Source organism: Pleuronectes platessa, chromosome 2, assembly GCF_947347685.1.
Source record: "Pleuronectes platessa chromosome 2, fPlePla1.1, whole genome shotgun sequence".
In the NCBI taxonomy this organism is placed as follows: Eukaryota; Metazoa; Chordata; class Actinopteri; order Pleuronectiformes; family Pleuronectidae; genus Pleuronectes; species Pleuronectes platessa.
This window is the reverse complement of record NC_070627.1, coordinates 18,752,728-18,771,217: the sequence shown is the minus strand read 5'-3', so window position 1 is coordinate 18,771,217 and position 18,490 is coordinate 18,752,728. Positions and strand designations below refer to the sequence as shown.

The window sequence follows — 18,490 nt, the reverse complement described above, 5'->3', positions numbered from 1 at the left end:
GCCTGGGGTGCAGTAGCTGAGGTACAGAGAATATTCACAGATGAGATGGAGGAGGAGCTTGCCAAACACTTCAAACAACTAGCTGACCAGTTCCATGGCCTTGCTCCAGTTAAGTGCCGTGAACTGGGATTTGAATACGCAGAGAAAAACAATATCCCTGTCCCTGCCGATTGGACAGAGCAACAATGTGCAGGTAAGCTAGGGTGTGCAAGAGATCACATGAATCATAATAATCATAAATTTGCTTAATTGACCAATCCCCATGATTCTGTTACTAGTCCGATATTAGTTTTGGAATGTGTGGTTGTCAATCTAGCTGTCGGGATTTTAACTATTACAACATGTGTTGTTTTGGTAGTTTTAAAATGGAAAAAGTAAGTGTCTCACTTTACCCCGTAGCCAGGGTAAAGTGAGACACAAGACCACTTTTTTTAAAACAATCATATTTTCACTGCCCTTTGTCCTGAAGACATTCTGATCATTTCCATTGCTAGAAAACATCCTGAATTAATGGGAAATGTTAAATTTTACTGATATATCATTTTAGCTCGCCTAGAGGGGAGCAAATGTAAAAAAAGTCTCACATTACCCCGCTCTCACATACAGCATTTTTCTGTCTCCTCCACTTTGTCTGAGCACTGTCCACGACCGTGCGGTGCCTCCTTCTCCGCTTTTCCACCCACCTCCGTGCGCCTTTGCCGGGCTGCTCCGATGGCCGACGGACCTGTCAGCGGAGGCGGGAGGATGACGGATGCTGCGAGGACGGTGCCGCACGCCACAGCTCTGGCTTCGCTCTCCTCTTTTTCGGAACCCTCCAGTACGGCTGTGTGGCGGCCTCGGCCTGGCCGTCATCCCGCGCATGCAGCGGGCACCCAACTCAAACTCTCCTCGTTCGAGGGGGGTTTAATTTTAATACAGTGTCTACGTATACTGGAAGTTTGCTTGCTGAGTATTGGAGATAAATCTAGATTTTAATGACTGTTCGATCTTGTTAACTGATCTACACTGCAGCATTTCTCTTAAACTTGCTGAGCCTGATTCTGCTGCGTCTATCAGTCAGTTACACACCTCTCACAGGAGATCCTCTCTGCTCACTAAGGTTAAATCGAGCAACACAAGATTTTCAGGGTGGGGAGTGGGAATCATAGCAGCACCATTCTCCTGAATCCAAAAACGTATCTTAAGGAAGTTATTTTGAGGTTAACAAATACAGTGTTACTTTAATCCCTATCTCGTACAGTTTTGTCGAGACTGAGTATGTTTACGCAATCAAAAGCAAAAGCAAAAGTAAAATCTAAAATCTTTTGTGTATGTGTTTTTGAACAATGACAAACCGGAATGAAAACAAGCCAAAATTAAATAAGAGTAACGAGGCTATTTTTAAAATGTAAGGAGTAGAAAGTACAGATATTTGCGTGAAAATGTAAGGAGTAGAAGTAAAAAGTCGTCTGAAAAATAAATACTCCAGTAAAGTATAGATACCAAAAATTTCTACTTAAGTAAGGAAACGAAGTATTTGTACTTCGTTACTTGACACCTCTGTGTAAAACTGTCAGTGAATGAACACCTGCAATGTTATGATGAGTGAATGTGCAACTATTATAAACAGCTGACCTACTGGCAGCATGGAAATGTCTGCGTTACAGTACCAGCAGCTGAGCATGTTCCACACCAACACAAACAATCAAATGTCAAAACAAGCATGTAAACATAAACAATCTGAGTGACATTAACGAATATGAAGTTTTCAGTGCGGGGCAGGAGCTTCTAGCACAGAAATAAAGTTACTTTGAAATAAAATAATAAATAATAAAATAACACACTGACTGTCTGTGTACTGATCAATCCGTCCCGTCTGACCTGCAGTTGTCAGGCGTGTCACTATTATAATGTTGGTTGATAACTGTTGTTAATATAATAATGTTATATTGTATGATATTGTTTGTCACTGTATTAAATAACGTTGGCTGCTGATGATTTAACGAGCAATTCCTAGGTGAAGATTTTTCTAGCCCTGTCTGTTGTGGCTCCGTTTGGAGGGGGACACCATCAGCGAAGGGGACTTCATAACTAGGGGTCGGGCCAAGGGAGGGAATTTTGGACTGGGCCGAAATAATGGATAATGGATTTATCTGATGACTGTAATGCTTTTGCAGAAGAAGCTCAAACATATGATGACCTATAAATTTACACAGGTGCTCCAACATTGACATGATACACAATAATAGTAAATGTTTTTAACAATTAACATTTTGATGGATTTTTTATGCAGTAATATTTGTAATTCCGTCAAAGCAGAGTCAGAGTAGGTCACCACAGCTTTTACTGCTCAACCTGTACAGAAATGTTGAGCATGCTGATACCATAGGCAAGGTTTTCAGCTTCACTGTCACCACAGGTCACCTATTGTCAAGAACACTTCTATGGTTATAAACAGAATATTATTATATATATTATATTAGTTAATTATATGTATATGTCATATAGGTGATCAGACCCGAGTCATGCTCAGGTGAACGTCAGCCGCCAGACATCTGTTGAAAGCAATGAACGTTGGGCGGAATTTCTGCAGGTTTCTGTCTATTACTTCAAAAGCCCTTGCACTACCTTGGGTGCGGCACCACCACCCATTATTCATGTTCAAACCTGTTCCTCCAGGGCAGAAAGGGCCCTTAAAGAAAGAATTCACTGTCAAAAAAAAAAAACATAGCATAACTCTATAAATCACATATTCCTCATTTGGTCCTCAAACAAACTCCTGCATACAGTTCTTGCCTGGTTGGGTTTAACTAAAAGTTGGATTGGTTTGTTTTGTGTGTGCTTAAGAAAACAAAATGTCCTGACATTTTTTAAGAATGCATGACCTTTGAATTATGTCCAGCTGTTCAAGAGAAAGTCCTGGAGCATGTACCTATAGACCGAGGCAGCGTGAGACTTGTCGGGTGTTCCAGAGCAAACGTTGATGAGTGGAAAATCATCTTTCCATTAAGTTAAGTTTCTTTTTAGAACTATTTTAAAAGTAAAATCTATTTTCATGCGGATGTGTGTTTTGACCTAGTAGAAAACCCACATAAAAAATTATCTCAGGCTGATAATGATCTTTGAATGTATCCTTTTAATATTTTTCTGCAAATGGGCTGTTGCACATTTCCTCATTAAGTGTTTAAGTACTTGAAATATTTCAATGTTCGTGGAAATTTAACTTCAAAATACAGAAGACCACAATGGAAATTACTTTTTAAAGAAGATTTATTGTCGACCAAATAGGACCCCAGGTGGTGCAGCAGCAGCACACTGAAAGACTACAAAAGTATTTCTAAGTAAAAAGTCATGAAGAGCATTTTATTTGTATGTTACTGTTTGCATACATAAGTTTTAGGAGTTTAGCATGGTGATGTTTTATTTTACTCCAAAGTGCTCAAATTAAATTTGATTTAATTTGAATAACAGTTTTTACAGTGCTACCTGTTCGTCAAACATTAAAGGAAACAGCAGAGGAAAAGACATACAGCACTGCCACCTGTTGGCTAAACATGTGTGGTGCAGCAGGACCACAGTTACAATAATAAAACGCACACATACAGAATTTCTCAGCCTTCACAAGTTTCCAGAGACCAGAATAAAATCTCATCAGGTATCATCTCTTCATCAAATTATCTGACAGAAAGTTGTGTCTGTGTATTGTGTGAAGGCACTTTGGTGAATCTACAATTAAAAAACTGGAAGAAAAAGCAGTGTTTATTCTTAACAACCAAGGACAAAAACAGTAAACCAGAGCTCATCACTCATCAGCCTCAGCCTCAGCTACAGCCTCAGCCTCAGCTACAGCCTCAGCCTCAGCTACAGCCTCAGCCTCAGCTACAGCCACAGCTTCAGGCTCAGCCTCAGGCTCTTCCTGCACATGTTCCTGCTCCTTCTGCTCAACTGTAACCCGCTCCTCGATCACCGCCTGCTCCTCCTTCTTCTCCTCCACCTCTGTCTTCTTCTCCTCCACCTCTGTCTTCTTCTCCTCCACCTCTGTCTTCTTCTCCTCCACCTCTGTCTTGATCACCACGGTTTCTGTCTTGGTGATCGTGGTGCTCTTCACCGCTCCTCCCTCCAGGGAAGTGATGGAACCACTGCTGGCTGTGACTCCTCCAAAGGAGCTGCTGGCATTGACTCCTCCAAAGGAGCTGCTGGCATTGACTCCTCCAAAGGAGCTGCTGGCATTGACTCCTCCAAAGGAGCTGCTGGCTTTGACTCCTCCAAAGGAGCTGCTGGCATTGACTCCTCCAAAGGAGCTGCTGGCTTTGACTCCTCCAAAGGAGCTGCTGGTGTACACTGGGGTGCGGTAGCTCTCTTGGCCATAGGCACTGTAGTTCACAGCTGCAAAAGGTAAAGATTAGCATGGACATTTAAAAAAAGGTGCCAATAGAGATGATATTTAAATGTAATTGTCTGCACATTAGAACTTATTTTATATATTTTTGTATCTGCAAAGGCTCTGGGGAAGTTTTCTAATGTCAGAAATAATATGGCCACTGACACATTACATGTACATTATGTTTACTCCCATAAACTGGACTTGCCCTTCGAATGCACCATAGCTCTTTTTGATTTCCTTCTAACGCACGCCTCTTTACACGTGGATATCACATCACAGTCTTCTTTTTTCAGTTTTTCATAAGTTTTTATTCTATAAAATGGCAAAAACATCTGTGAAACACCACTTACATGTCTGTTTTGCTACATTGATCTTGATTCCTGTTGCTAACCTGTGGAGACAAATAGAGCGAGACAAGAAAAAGCTAAATACCATGAGACAAAGTGAAAAACAAAAGATGCCGTTTTCATTACTTGCTCTGACCGAGACATCTTACCTGTCCTCCTCTCCTTCCAGCAGCTTCCTGTAGGTGGCGATCTCAATGTCCAGGGCCAGCTTCACATTCATCAGTTCCTGGTACTGGCGGACTTGATTGGTCATGTCCTGCTTGGCTCTCTGCAGAGCCTCCTCTAGCTCTCTCATGCGGAGTTTAGCATCCTTCACTGCCAGCTCACCACGCTCCTCGGCCTCTGTGATCTGAGCTTCCAAATTGATTCTCTAAGAGTGGAGATGGAAAAATTGAAGTTGGATGTAATGTCCTTATTAGGACATGTTTTTCTAACACATTCAGAAATAACAAAAGTTATCTAACAAGGCCCCTTTACTGTGAAACATGTCTAAATATATGAAACTGAAATCTGCGTTCCTCACTTGTGCTTTAACCATTTCAATTTCAGACTGGAGCCTCATTATCCGGCGGTTAATTTCAGCGATCTCCGCCTTTGTTGACTTCACGTCGTCACCATGTTGGCTGGCTGAGTGCTGCATCTCTGTGTACTGGTACAGAAAGGAACAAGTCAGGCTAACACATGAAAAGGCATCATTATAACTTGGGTATCTTTTAGTTTAGTTTCTGTTCACATGAGACTTTCGAGAAATGAGAAAAAAAGTTGCAGTAAGTTCTTGCCAAGGGGGCTGAAGAAGAAAAGACAAAAGAGGGCTGTCTACAGCAGCCAGATCGACCAACAGCATGCTGTGGTAGTGGGGATCAGGTCTCACCTTGGTCTGGTACCACGACTCAGCTTCTGCTCTGCTGCGGTTTGCGATATCCTCATACTGGGCGCGCACCTCAGCGACAATGGCGTCCATGTCAAGGTAACGGGTGTTGTCCATCTCGACCACAACGGATGTGTCCTTGATCTGGCCCTGGAGCTCACTGATTTCCTAACATAGGAAAACATGTACCGAAGATGAACAGACATGCAAAGACAGATTTTGGAAGATTTTAAGAATCAAAGTAAGTGTAAGTTATTACTGCGTTGTAGATCTGCCTCAAGAAGTCAATCTTATCAGAGAGCCCGTCCAGTTTGGCTTCCAGGTCCGTCTTAATCACGTAGGCTGCATCTGTATCCTGCAGAGGAAAGAGAGACGACACTGAGAGGAAAGTTGCCATTGTGTGGGCTCATCGTGCTCAAAGACTCATCATATTATTACAAGATCAAGGATCAGAACAGACCTTTTTCATGAGGACAAAGTTGTTCTCACATTCATTGCGCTTGTTAATCTCATCTTCATACCTGGAAAACAGAATTTTTTTATTATTACAAAAGTCAAGGCATCAGAAAGTACCTTTTCTTGAATTTGAATATAACCCTTGGTAAATATAAATATCAAGACAATGGAATGCATGAATGTGGCATCTACACTGACTCAAATATTTAAACCAAAGAATGCTTAATTGTTAGACTGGTATTACCTTTTTATTGCAGATATATCAGTATCTGTCTATAAGCAAACCAATAAGTTACATTAAATTCCAGCAGACAAATGGTAAATTAGGTTTTGAGAAACTTAGAAACTGTATCTTCATTACATAGTTTGTCCACCAGAGAGTACAGAAAAGTACAATTTTACATTGTAAAATAATCTTGTCAAGTTTGTATCAGTGGGGTAGGTGTTTTTTAGTTCATGTTTGTGTAAAAGAACCTACTGAAGATCAAAAATCTTTCAAATTTATAATGGCTGAATATTTATGTTGTAATCGTCTAAATCTGTCGGTCAGGCTATAGACAAGTTATTTCCATTTACTTCAAATTAGATGTTTGGTTCAGATTCATCTCCACTCACTTGGTTTTGAAGTCCTCGACCAGGTCCTTCATGTGATGCAGGTCAGATTCCAGCTTGACTTTTTCATGACCCATGCTGTCGAGCTGCTTGCGCAGGTTGGCGATGTAAGCTTCGAACATGGTGTCGATGTTGGAGCGAGACGTGGTCTGTTCCTGCAGAAGTTTCCACTTGGTCTCCAGCATTTTGTTCTGCTGCTCCAAGAAACGTACCTGCAAAGAGAGAGGTGTGTGAAGAGTATAGAAAAAGGCAAATGAGCACCTCTGTAACTTTGCTTCATTGACATTGTCCAAGTTTCATATTTGTTTGACGACATGAACCTCAACAGTCTCATCAATAAAGAATGGATACAGATACTGAATAAATATTTCTTATTTTCACATAAGACTTCAACACTGTGTACTTTAAATAGGATGGAGGGTGTCATTGAGTGCAAAGAGGGCAGGAGTGACTCAGAAAATAACAATGGCCTCACTTTGTTTGCCTAGAGACATGGACAAAGAAACAAGAGGACTAGAAGAAAGCTGACAGAACTTCTCCGACCTACAGAAACCTCTGGATGTCACATCAATATTTGCTCACCGAATTCTGACCCATACTTCTGTGTTTCAACACAATGTGGCACTGTTTCCCAATTGTGACACGGCGCGCCCCTTTACGCATTTCCTATTCAGCACCCTGACCCTGGGTTGGGTTCCGCTTCCACTCGGCAAACATGACGAGAGACATGCAGTTCTGTGTGTGCATGTGTCATACCAATAAGACATGTGTGTTGAGGAGTGGCAGAGAACTGTGTTTTAAGACTGAGATTGATTTGCAGGTTAACTTGCATCACTCCTGGTAGCCCCCTAAACAATAGAAATGGTTTATGAGTAACCATGAGAGATAACAGAAGAATCGGATTAATCTCAATGAGAGAACAGGTGAGCTGCTGTCTCTCTATGAATAAGATGTTTCTGACAACTCTGCAATCTCTGTCTGATGGTGGGTGTATAAAAAGGATTTATGCTTCAGTCAAGAAAATGGATTTCTTGAAAATGAATTTCTTGAAAAGGAATTTCTTGAAAAGGAATTTCTTGACTGTGACAGGCCCATGAAGTAGGTCTTATTCGTACTGAATTTTTTTTTTTGCAGATTATTATTTTGCTGCACTGATGTGCATGTACCACGCTGGTCTTATGTAAACCTGCATCCTGCCACTCCCTCTCTTCTTCTGTAAAAGTTTGTACAGTTTGTGACCATCCACTTCAAAAACTCCCAAACATATTGCAAAAATACAATACCAGAGTGTAAGAGTGGATTCATGACATAATGTTCAAGAATACATCTGTCCTTTATCTACTTTCTGAACCTCTCTGTTGCAGATTATTGCTCACATGTGGCTGCACAGTTTTCCTTCAGGCAAAAATACTTCTGCTCCTCAAATCAGCCGTGCATGTACTGTGTAGACAGGTTGATCCTCTTATCTGGGTCCAACGATCTTAACATATTAGGAGGACAATACATTTCAGTAGTCACTCTCCTACATGAAATCTCAGTGCTTAGCTGTTAGTGGACTGAATGTACAGTTTTTATTAGGGATTGTCTCAACAAGATCCCCATTGAGAATTTTGTCCATCTTTTACCTTGAGCTTTTTTGGCTTGCAGTGCATTCATTTCCTGAGTTATTTTTTACTCTGAGCTTGATAGTTGTTTGTGAGTAGAGAACAAAGCATCATGCATATGTGCTGGTTGTTGCAGTTTCCCTCATGTGGCATTGATATGAAAGACTTCTGGTAGAGTGGCACTGATCTATAATATGGACTGACCTTGTCAATGAAGGAGGCGAAGCGGTTGTTGAGGCCCTTGATCTGCTCCTTCTCCTGGGTGCGGACAGCCTGGATGTTGGGGTCAATCTCCAGGTTCAGGGGCGCCAGCAGGCTCTTGTTCACAGTCACTGATGTGATGGGGGCCACCAGCTCATTGGACATGCCACCTCCCATACCTCCACCAAATCCCATGTAACCAAACTCTACCCCACCACCTCTTTGAGAAGCACCTCCAGCAACATACCCACCGGCCACCTTAAACCCCCCGGCACCCACACTGGCACCACAGCTGCCCACTCCCCCGTAGGAGCTGCGGACAGCATTGCTCTGCCTGGCACCACCATAGCCAGAGTAGGACTGGCTGCTGAAGCCTTGAGATGGGCCCCTGTGAGAAGATGCAGTGGAGTAAGTGGTGGTCTTCATGGCTCTGACGGACATGGTTAAAGAGGGAGTCTGTAGCACTGAGTTGGTGAGAGACTCTGCTGCGAAAAGGACAGCCAGGCAGATAGAACCTCCCTGGTACTCAATGTGCTATATATCAGAGCAGGGGAGGGACCCTGCTGAGGTGCCATTGGCTGCCTTTCTCGGCAGGGGAGTGAAGGATGGGGGGGTGAGGGATTGTCAGGGAAGAAAATTGCATCACGTTACACATTTACAGCGCACAAACCATGGTGGAAGAAAAAAAAGGGATTACATAATAGTCACCGTGCCAGTTTCTGTAAAACCCCTGCAGAAATACTGGAAAGCTCTGAGTTTTGTCCACATTAACCACGTTTGGCAAACTTTATTTTCCATGCTTTATATCATAATGACACACACTCTACTTTAATCAGGGAGACAAACAATGTACCTCCATGTTGTACAAAAACATAGACTCGGCACATGCACACACAGCAAGTCAAACCTGAGGTATAATGAACCAGCAGATGATTTTATGACCTTCTCCTCTCCTTAGCTACAGTTCTCACAGATGTGATAAATTGCAAAGTAAATTGCAGTTGCCCTGTGGGACGGTCTTAACATGTTTGTGGGCAGGGACTGTCAATCTCGTAAATATAGGAGAACCAATTCTACCCACTGAATACATTTCACTATCTATTTATCTTTACAAGCTTTTAAAAAAAAGTTAAAACAAGTAAATTGGACCTTTACAGCTTGGACTTCAAGGGAAGAAAAAAAATACTGCCTTTTGCAGTTTGCCAGATCTATGATCAGCAGACCAAACCCTGCTAACACACACACACACACACACACACACACACACACACACACACACACACAGATTATTGATGAACATTCCTGCGGTATCAGCCGAGTAAAGAGCAAACCGAGTTTGTCTTTTATATTTTCCATTGGACGCCAAGAGTAGTTTTACACAGCCATAAAAGTACTGATACGTACCCATGAAGCCAAATACTCAGACTGCACAAGATAAGATAGATAGCTACATTGCTGCATAGCTGCATAGATAGCTAGATAGATAGATAGAATGATAGATAGATAGATAGATAGATAGATAGATAGATAGATAGATAGATAGATAGATAGATAATTTGTGAAAGAAACATGTACCTCAACAATCATCTCAAATTGTGGAAATCATGATTCGGCCTTGGCTTGACACAGTTGACAGATTCATGACTCGTGAAACACCCACTTGGCTCCTCAGGCTCCAACGTTTTCACACAACACCTCTATTCTTTTCTTTTCCAAGTTTTAAATGGTTTTAGGGGAAAAACTACCAGCTAATGAAAAGAGCCAAATCACTGGGTTCTCTGCTGCATGGCAACTAAATTTGATTTAAAAAAACCAGCAGGTACATGAACTTTTTTAAACCAATCCAAAAATGCATTTTTCTTGATTTGCCTCAAGCAGTGACGTGACTCTTCACAATGATGCTGCTGTGCTAAACTTGGAAGCAACCATATAAGTCCAGGTCGGCCAGATTTGTCGTCTCACTAACTCACTCTCTCCGACTTACTTTTGAACAAAGCTGCCTTTATTCTTCTTTGATGGTTGAAACATGGTTAAAAGCGCTTTTACTCCATATGAGACAGCTCATCATTATTTGTGCATGAGGAGTGGGAGGGGGGTCATTTACAAAAACATCACCCACCAGCCTTCAGTCTCTTAAGAGGCCGGGGATGTTTTGGTTTGTATGAAGCTGCTATATGACACATCACGTTTGGAATGTGCCGAGAGACACACATACATGCTACAAGCTGGAGAAGAGGGGTGGAGGCAAGATTAGTTGTTGGAGGATATGAGAGAGGAAAATTAGCAAAGATAAGAACTAAACCTTTTTCAAAACCACCGACAGACTGAGTGCACATTTAGTGGGGACAGGGTGGGATACTTCATGGTGCACAGCAGGTTAAAAGTAGAGGCATAAATATACAAAGGATAGATGTTATCACTCCTGCACACATCTTCATGTTTATGACATGGCTGGGTCCCTACCTACCTTCTGCCTTACCTCCCAACCAATATATCTACCTACCTAGCCACCCATCCACCTACTCATGTGCCCAGCTACCACCTTTCTACCTACCTATCTACCTACCTACCTTCTGAGCCCGGATTCATTTTAAATAAACTTTTAATTAATTATTCTGCAATGTTTTGTAAAACATTATGTCATTACTGAATGTTTGCATTATTCAGCTGTAACATACAGTGTGTTAATGAGCATGTTAGGCAGAGGTTACCTAACATGTTGCTTTTCTGTAAGGGAGGGGAGGGGATTATTGGATTTCTGCCTGGTAACAAGTTAGGACACATCCCATTTGAGGTGCCCGTGGCTGCTGTGTCCGACAGGGGTACTCGACTGCATGGGAGCTGTGTGAGTTCGCAAGCATCAACACCAAATGGAAATCGTGTAAAGCTGACTCAAGCAATACATTTTCTGTGGGCTCAGAGACGGCTGCCGACAGCGAGACATTAACTTTAAGTTAAAAAAACTGTTGGTTTTTAAAAAGTTGTGTTAATTAAAGTTACACCAAATACAAATTGTGTGTGTGTGTACAGGAAAAATAGCTGAACTTAGTGTTAGTATGTGTTGCATGATGTTAGCATGCATGTAGCCTGTGCTATGGGGCTCAAACTCACTGTTTATACAGATTCAAAAGGTGCACTGTGGTATGTAGCATACATGGCATTATCAGTTTCATTTAACTATTCAAAGGACATGGTCATAAAGGGGATAGTGGAGTTTTGCAGAGGAGTTCAAGTTGGGTTGGATATTAATCCTTTTAGTTGCTTGTGGATGAATGGATGGGGTCATTAATGAATTGCTCACAATTTTAACATCAAATGACTGTGATTGTAGAGCTGCAGGATGGTATTGAAATGAATACACTATACAGGTGGAGTGGAAAGGAAACAACTTGAGCAGATTTACTTGAGCGTTGTAATACTGTAACTTTCTCAGTTTTGTGTTCAGGTGGACGTGGAGTTCAACGGGATGTGGGGCAAGAACCTCAAGCAGAAATTCTATGGAAGCATTGACGGGCACAGTCCACGTCCTATTACAATATTTTGATCCAAATGAGGGAACATTGGGCAAGCTATTCACATTTCTCACGAGAGAACAAGGTTGGTGCATACCCATCATGCACTCGCATTGTTTCACAGCCTATGTTGTCATGTCCCGGCTCAAGTGGCCGCCTCAAAAAGGTAGACACATCAGTATACTAGTTAAAGTATTGTATATTTTATTTATCAACCATATCAACCCAATTTGACATTCCAAGTTCCAAGAGTTAACATATGAAATGGGGAAGTCAGTAATGTCAGAGGTGCAGGGTGGGTGTGAGTGAAGGGTGTGGCTGCAAATGTTCAGCGGGTGTAACAAAAACATGAAGAACAACCTAAAAGAACAGATCCCAAATGGAACATGATGTGCCCGTGGAGAGGAGCCGAGAGAAGCTGAGTCGGCAGACAGAGCTTATGTAACCTTCACACAAAGGGCCACAGGGGCTCCAGATCATATCAATCAGCCACCTGCAGAACAGACAGGCAGTTCACGCCCAGATCGTACCTCAAGGGGGCGCACGGATCATCACAGTGTCATGACAAAGTTTACCGAAAGTTCTACTTTCGTAATAGTGCAATCGAATCCAAATTGTGCGTTTATACACCATTCATTTCTTGTCATTACAGGTATCTAACTTAGAGAGCTGATATCCATTCTTGGTGACAACCCCGACAGACTTCTTCCCTTCTACTTCTTGTAAGTAACTGAATTGATGTAAGCGTATCTAAAAGTATTGTAAAGGCTTAATGATGAACCATATGGGCATAGTTTAAAACATGCAATTAAGAGAATAAGATATTGTGCCACTTTTCAAAATATTCCCCTTCTGTTAGTACCCCAGTCCACTGAGGCTGGATAGGTCCTCTATTGTTGAGCTCAAACTGTTCGATATTTTTTACACAAGTACAACTACTTTTTCGGGCTATATTGCTAACATTTGTGATATTAATTTAATGAGAGATGCCATTGTGCTCTTGGGATTATCTTCTTATTTAAGGACTCTGATGATGATGACTCATCCAACCATATTGACATTAGGATGCTCCTTGTTGAGCATGAAGGTGCTGTGCTGGGATCTTCCCTGCATCTCAGTTCAGCCTCAATAAAGATCATCATTGAGGGGAAAGTTTTATTGGGCAACTTTCAAGACGTATATGCATTTAGAAATCTTGCTTAAATTTAAAATGATAATTTAATTCAACTCAGAAATAATTTATGTTAACTAATGATTTTGAGTGAAGATGGTTAATATAAACTTGAATATGTGCTCTGTATTAATTAACGTTTTTTGTTTGTAAAACTTGACCTGTTTAGTTATACCTGGGGTAAAAACTTAGTTTAGGGCAACAGGTTTCCACAGGTAAAGGTAAAGTCAACAAATTTGGGAAAAGAGTGCTACAAACCTACTTGACTACCCACCTTCTGACCTTCCTACCTAGCTACCCACCCACCTACTGTACCTACCTGCCTACTCTCCCTCCTACCTGCCTACTTTATGACCTACCTACCAACAAACCTGTCTATCTACTGTCATGGGAATTTCTCAATAATCAAGCACAATTCATTACAATGTCTTTCTGGAAGTTTATTCTACATCTGCAGATGGGCATCAATGTACAAGACCATGGAATAGGTTTCACACAATGAGCAATGACATACAAGAAAAAGCAACACTTTATACATCTCCAAGCCCCTCCTAGAGAGGAGATAAATGTTATCGATCAACCTCTTTCATGTTAAGCAACAGGTGACCATTATCCTGTCACCTGATCTTTCCCAGACCTTTGGAATGTAGCATCTACTGTTCAAGATCCCTTGAGTAGTTTACAAACACAAATCCTCTGTTCTGTTAAGTGATTTGTTTGGTGACCTCGTCAGTGAGGATGTCACATAACAGTCATGAGTGCAACATTTGATATCTTTCGAAAACATCAATATCAATCATTGCCCTAATGAGTAAAATTTCTATCACACTACCTACCTACCTTTAAAGCTATCAGATATATCAGCTATATAATTGACCTCATGCTGCACTCAGTGATGCCTGTGCAAACTGATAACCTCCGCAACACATGAATGAAGTCTACACTTAGAGCACTGTGTTACACAAACTAAATGCAGTTAACTCTGAGAAAAGAGTGCAAGGCGTGGTTAGAAACTGCAGTTGTGAGCCGACTGCAACATGCATCTCACAGTGCACGTTTGTTTGCTTTGAGATTCACACCCTCTACTGACTGGAAGATGGAAGTGAATGTTGAGCAGCCCGAGAAACTGTACAGGAGTGGCATCACATATAGTACACACATATATATATATATTTATATATATATATATATACTTATAGAAATATAGTGTCTCATAGAACATCAGCAAATCTACTTCATTAAACTTAAGTCTTTTTGGAAGGATGACAACCTTGCTCAGTCAGTCGGTCCACCACTTTGGTCTGGACTGAAGTATCTTGAAGTATTGAATAGACAATCATGGTCCACATGAGAATCCGAGGGCAGGGTTCAGCAAGTCACAGCTCCACATGCAGCTCTTCAGCTTCTCTTTTTTCACAAAAAGGTGCCAACTCCATTTTATACATGCTGCTAGCATTCTTGTAGGCCCAAACCCAGTCTAACCTAACATAAAAATGCTTTAACATGGTGTGGTCTAAAGTATGCATTATATAATAAATTGCAGCCTGGCTCATCCTGTTTGATGAACTCTATACTCTTGGTGAAAGTAGATTTTTTGCTTTCATCACCACTAGTGCTACTTTACTGGAACTGAGGTTTGATCTGCAGTGAGAGATTAGAAAACAATTAAAGTCTAACAGTGAAAAGACATTTCCCGATGAAGTATCTAGCTGCGGATAAAAAAAATGGGCGCAGATTTGAAACTGGGGACTGAATTAAGAAAACTGAGATAATTCAGACTATAAAGATATACCCCTTTAAACAGAAACTGATAGCTTTACTGTTGTGGAGGACCACAGCCACCTAGTGGTAAGACAGATGACTTAATCATCCATTAGACCAGCAGGACTCAAACGTTTTTATGCAAGTTTTTCAACTTCTGCCTGTGGGGATCCTCCGTTTCTTTCCTCTATAGTAAATGATTTTGCTTTGGGGAGAAATCTCTTGAAAGCTATTGGATGGACTGGTTGGATATTTGCCACAGAAGTTCAAGGTCCCCAGGGGATACAAAGTCTGGAGATCCCTACACTGTTTATCTGAGCTATGTTCTCTGTCTTTTTCTATTGTTTGCTTTTCCATTTGCACATGTACATTTAATATTTAAAAAAGAGGAATTTGACTTATAGTGTATCCAGATACCTAAAAAGTGTATCCTAAACGGAAAGTCTTACTTCCTGAAATTAAATGAATCTCGTCTCATCATGGAGAAATGAGAGTATAGGTTATTCTGCAGTGTTCCTGACTCACTGCACCATTAAGTCTTCATGTGAAATAACTTGGTGCTAGAAATGGACATGACATCCCAGAGAGAAAAAGTCTCTTAGTTGACACATTTCGCTAACATCTGATATGTGACCCTTTCACTTTTCAGAATGTCCTGTTCATTAAACTTGAAAATAGATTCATATAAATAGATTCATATAAAAGTTAAACAATTGGCTCTTAGTTTGGCTTTCAGTGATGTTGGGTAAATCAATGAGGGAGTAGAGAGAGGAGGGAAGGACATAAGGAAATGATTATGAATGCATCACACTTACACTCACATCCACATTCCTTCCTGCGTCTGTCAGGGTGCACACAAGTATGAATATGCATCTTTGCAAACAGACATTTGTAGCTTTGTATACAAGTGTGTGAGAGCTCTCAGTCTGTAGTGAAGCTGGACAATGAGGAAGGGGAGGGAGGTTCATTTAAGGTCGCAGCAGGCTGAGAGCAGTGATAATCTGACAGCTGTCCAAGATTTGTGAGGCACATAAACTCCTGTGGTAGTTCCCAGCAGCTTCCTGCTGTGTGTAACTATGACTCACAGACTCGAGCTTCTCCTCTGTACCACTACTTTTGTCTTCTCTTATCTGGGGAAGATGTGTGTGGTTATGATTTTATTTGTGGAAAATAATAAATAGTATGGAATCATTACAATCTCCATATGCACACATGATGTGAATACAAAAATCCTTTACATTGAAAAGCTAGTACATATGTCATAAATATGTAATATGTATTAATCAAGTTAAGTACCTCTTTCTTTTTGTCTGTTTCTTGTTTTTCAGGTCGTTGGGGGCGAGGTCCAAAATGTTGCCAACACAACGTTCAAACAAACAGGACTGTCATGAGGCATGACTCACACTGATTTAATTCATGGTTCCTCTTCTTCTGCCTGTCCTCATCACATGCCAGACTCATTGGCGGTCCCTCTGCTTCTTGCGACCTCCCGTATGCTGTTTTCCCTTCTCATTGAGTACTAAAGACATTGGTGAATAAATGCAAAGTGAGGTGAGAAACAGTGAAACTTGATCAACCATGAGGATGAGGTAAGATCAGGGGAGGAGAGAACTATAGATTGTACTGGAGTTCAGGAGGGTGTTGGAGACTTGTACTGTTTCCCTCCTGGGGGCTGGTTCATTTGGTTTTATTGCCCAGTTCTCTGGGGGCCAGCATGGAAATCCTCTCCGACCACAACTTCAGCCTAAGATAAACCTTTCCATGGTCAGAACACAGCACACCGAGGCAAATCACTTATTTCCCCTTTCTTCTCATTTGCCTTGTATACCCCAGTGCACGTGGTTATATAACAAAGGAAAATACAACTCTGAAAAGGACCAAGTTGGGAATTTGGGTACATGCCATGCAAATTTGCAGCTAATACCGACAATTGTCAAACAGCCCCATCTGAGTTTATTTTGAAATGATGGTTTCCACTATAGGGTCAATAAGCGGGATCATAAGGGAATAAATAACTTCACTATGGGACTCTGTACTGTTTACAGCCATCCCCCTTCTGTTTATACTGGCCCATTATAAGTTTGAAAGATCTGTGTTGTGTTTGAGTCTGGAGTGGCCCAAACAGAGATGTTTGGAAATGATGATTCATCAGGTTCCTATCACATGCAAACAACCAGCATCAGCCTTAGCTAACAGTGAAGATTGCAACATGGATAATCAATTATAAGCATTGCTGTCTCTGGCCCTGTGATTTTTCTAATGCAATCTCAAGTGGACAGCTCTAACTAAAGGAGCGTAAGCACTCAGGACATTCGAAGGTTGTCCAGGTCATTTAGCAAGGTGAACGAGTGCTGGGCCGCATGAAGGAAGGACCACCTACTCAGTTGTCGTCCCCTGTCCCGCTGCAGTGTCACTATGAACCCAAAATTATCTTCTCATTGATTTGTTTTTTGAGCACTGCTACAATAACACTGCTCACCACATAATGAGCAATATATATATATTTTTTCATTGGTAAAATCTTTCACAGCGCAGAAAGATGTGTTGTGTACTCCGACTGGGTAAAAACAACATAACTCGGTCGTCGTGAACAAGAATGATGGACGTGTTTTGGTTGTATGGAGCAAGGAGGTGTTAAGCCCCATGATTATGTGGCCCTATGGGGCAAACTTGTAAGATCAGTGACCACTACTGACAGCAATCAACAAAAGAAGGACTTTAAAAACAGCCGAACCTTGGGATTTAGGCTCACCAGAACCAGAAGTCCCCACACTGGAAGCCTCCCTTTCGATCCTGACAGTATTATTTTAGAACCTCAATTCCATGGCCCGGTGCACGTCATTAATGACTGGTGTGATCAGAGTGGAGCTAGAGGAGAGACGAGAGGAAAACAGGGACACGGCACAGGACCACATACAGCCATAACAGAGGTGGGATCCGTTCTGAAATCCGAGCACGAGACATGGGGCCACATTTCAAGTGTGAACACGCACACTCAGAGCGGTCCACTTGTGATCGGACCACAAACGCTATATGTTAATGTCAGGTGTGCCCCTGTTGTCTTTTCTACCAGCTGTTACACAGTGAAATTCATCATTTAACAATAATACAACTGTTCACATCTTTTCTTTGAAAAAAATTATGGGAAATTAAATAATGACTCCTGCTTTAATTGTTTTTTTGTTGTTGTTGTTCACAAAGCATCCACAAAAAGAGAAAACATCTTTTCATACTTAAATGTAAAACCTAGTTCTCATGGGCACCAAAGATAAGGCTTTAAAGTTAATTGTGCAAACTCCTCAATAGGAGTGACGTGTTCAGTTCGTCGTGTGGTGTGAATGAGGGCAGCTTCTCTTTCCTTACGATTGTTTTCTGATTCAGGTATCAGTTAACAATCTACCCTTTGGGTGAAGTTGAAGCCTGGTCTTTCTTTGAAGGCTGCAGGTTTCATTGTTAAATACGGTACACCCTGTTGACTGAGTAGAAATTTGATTGCTGTAATTCTGACAAAGAGTTCAATATAATGCTGAAGATAATGTTTCCTTGATGATTTTACACTTTAAAAGAATAGACCAGAAGGAAAAAAGAAGTCCTT

At 41.3% G+C, this 18,490-nt stretch overlaps 1 protein-coding gene and 1 long non-coding RNA gene across 2 annotated transcripts; one reads left to right on the top strand and one right to left on the bottom strand.

Annotated features, from left to right (window-relative positions):
• Positions 1 to 3,231: 3,231 nt before the first annotated feature.
• On the bottom strand, positions 3,232 to 8,978 carry LOC128458575 (keratin, type II cytoskeletal 8). Its single transcript, XM_053443465.1, has 9 exons — positions 8,455 to 8,978; positions 6,650 to 6,858; positions 6,039 to 6,099; positions 5,838 to 5,933; positions 5,582 to 5,746; positions 5,234 to 5,359; positions 4,860 to 5,080; positions 4,714 to 4,754; positions 3,232 to 4,365 (listed from the first exon to the last, which is right to left on the bottom strand). The coding sequence occupies exons 1-9, from the start codon at positions 8,890 to 8,892 to the stop codon at positions 3,782 to 3,784; spliced, it is 1,941 nt and encodes a 646-aa protein (XP_053299440.1). The 5' UTR covers positions 8,893 to 8,978; the 3' UTR covers positions 3,232 to 3,781.
• LOC128458585 (uncharacterized) lies at positions 7,362 to 18,056 on the top strand. Its single transcript, XR_008342035.1, has 3 exons — positions 7,362 to 7,569; positions 12,616 to 12,685; positions 16,224 to 18,056. It is a non-coding gene; the product is annotated as an uncharacterized LOC128458585 (long non-coding RNA).
• The last annotated feature ends 434 nt before the right edge of the window (positions 18,057 to 18,490 follow it).

Excerpts from the sequence above, each read along its gene's own strand:
- LOC128458575 (XM_053443465.1), bottom strand. The coding sequence starts at position 8,892 with ATGTCCGTCAGAGCCATGAAGACCACCACTTACTCCACTGCATCTTCT. Across the intron at positions 5,360-5,581 it reads AGTCGTGGTACCAGACCAAG|TACACAGAGATGCAGCACTC; the intron begins GTGAGACCTGAT and ends TTTCTGTACCAG. Across the intron at positions 4,366-4,713 it reads CAATGTAGCAAAACAGACAT|CTGTGAACTACAGTGCCTAT; the intron begins GTAAGTGGTGTT and ends TACCTTTTGCAG.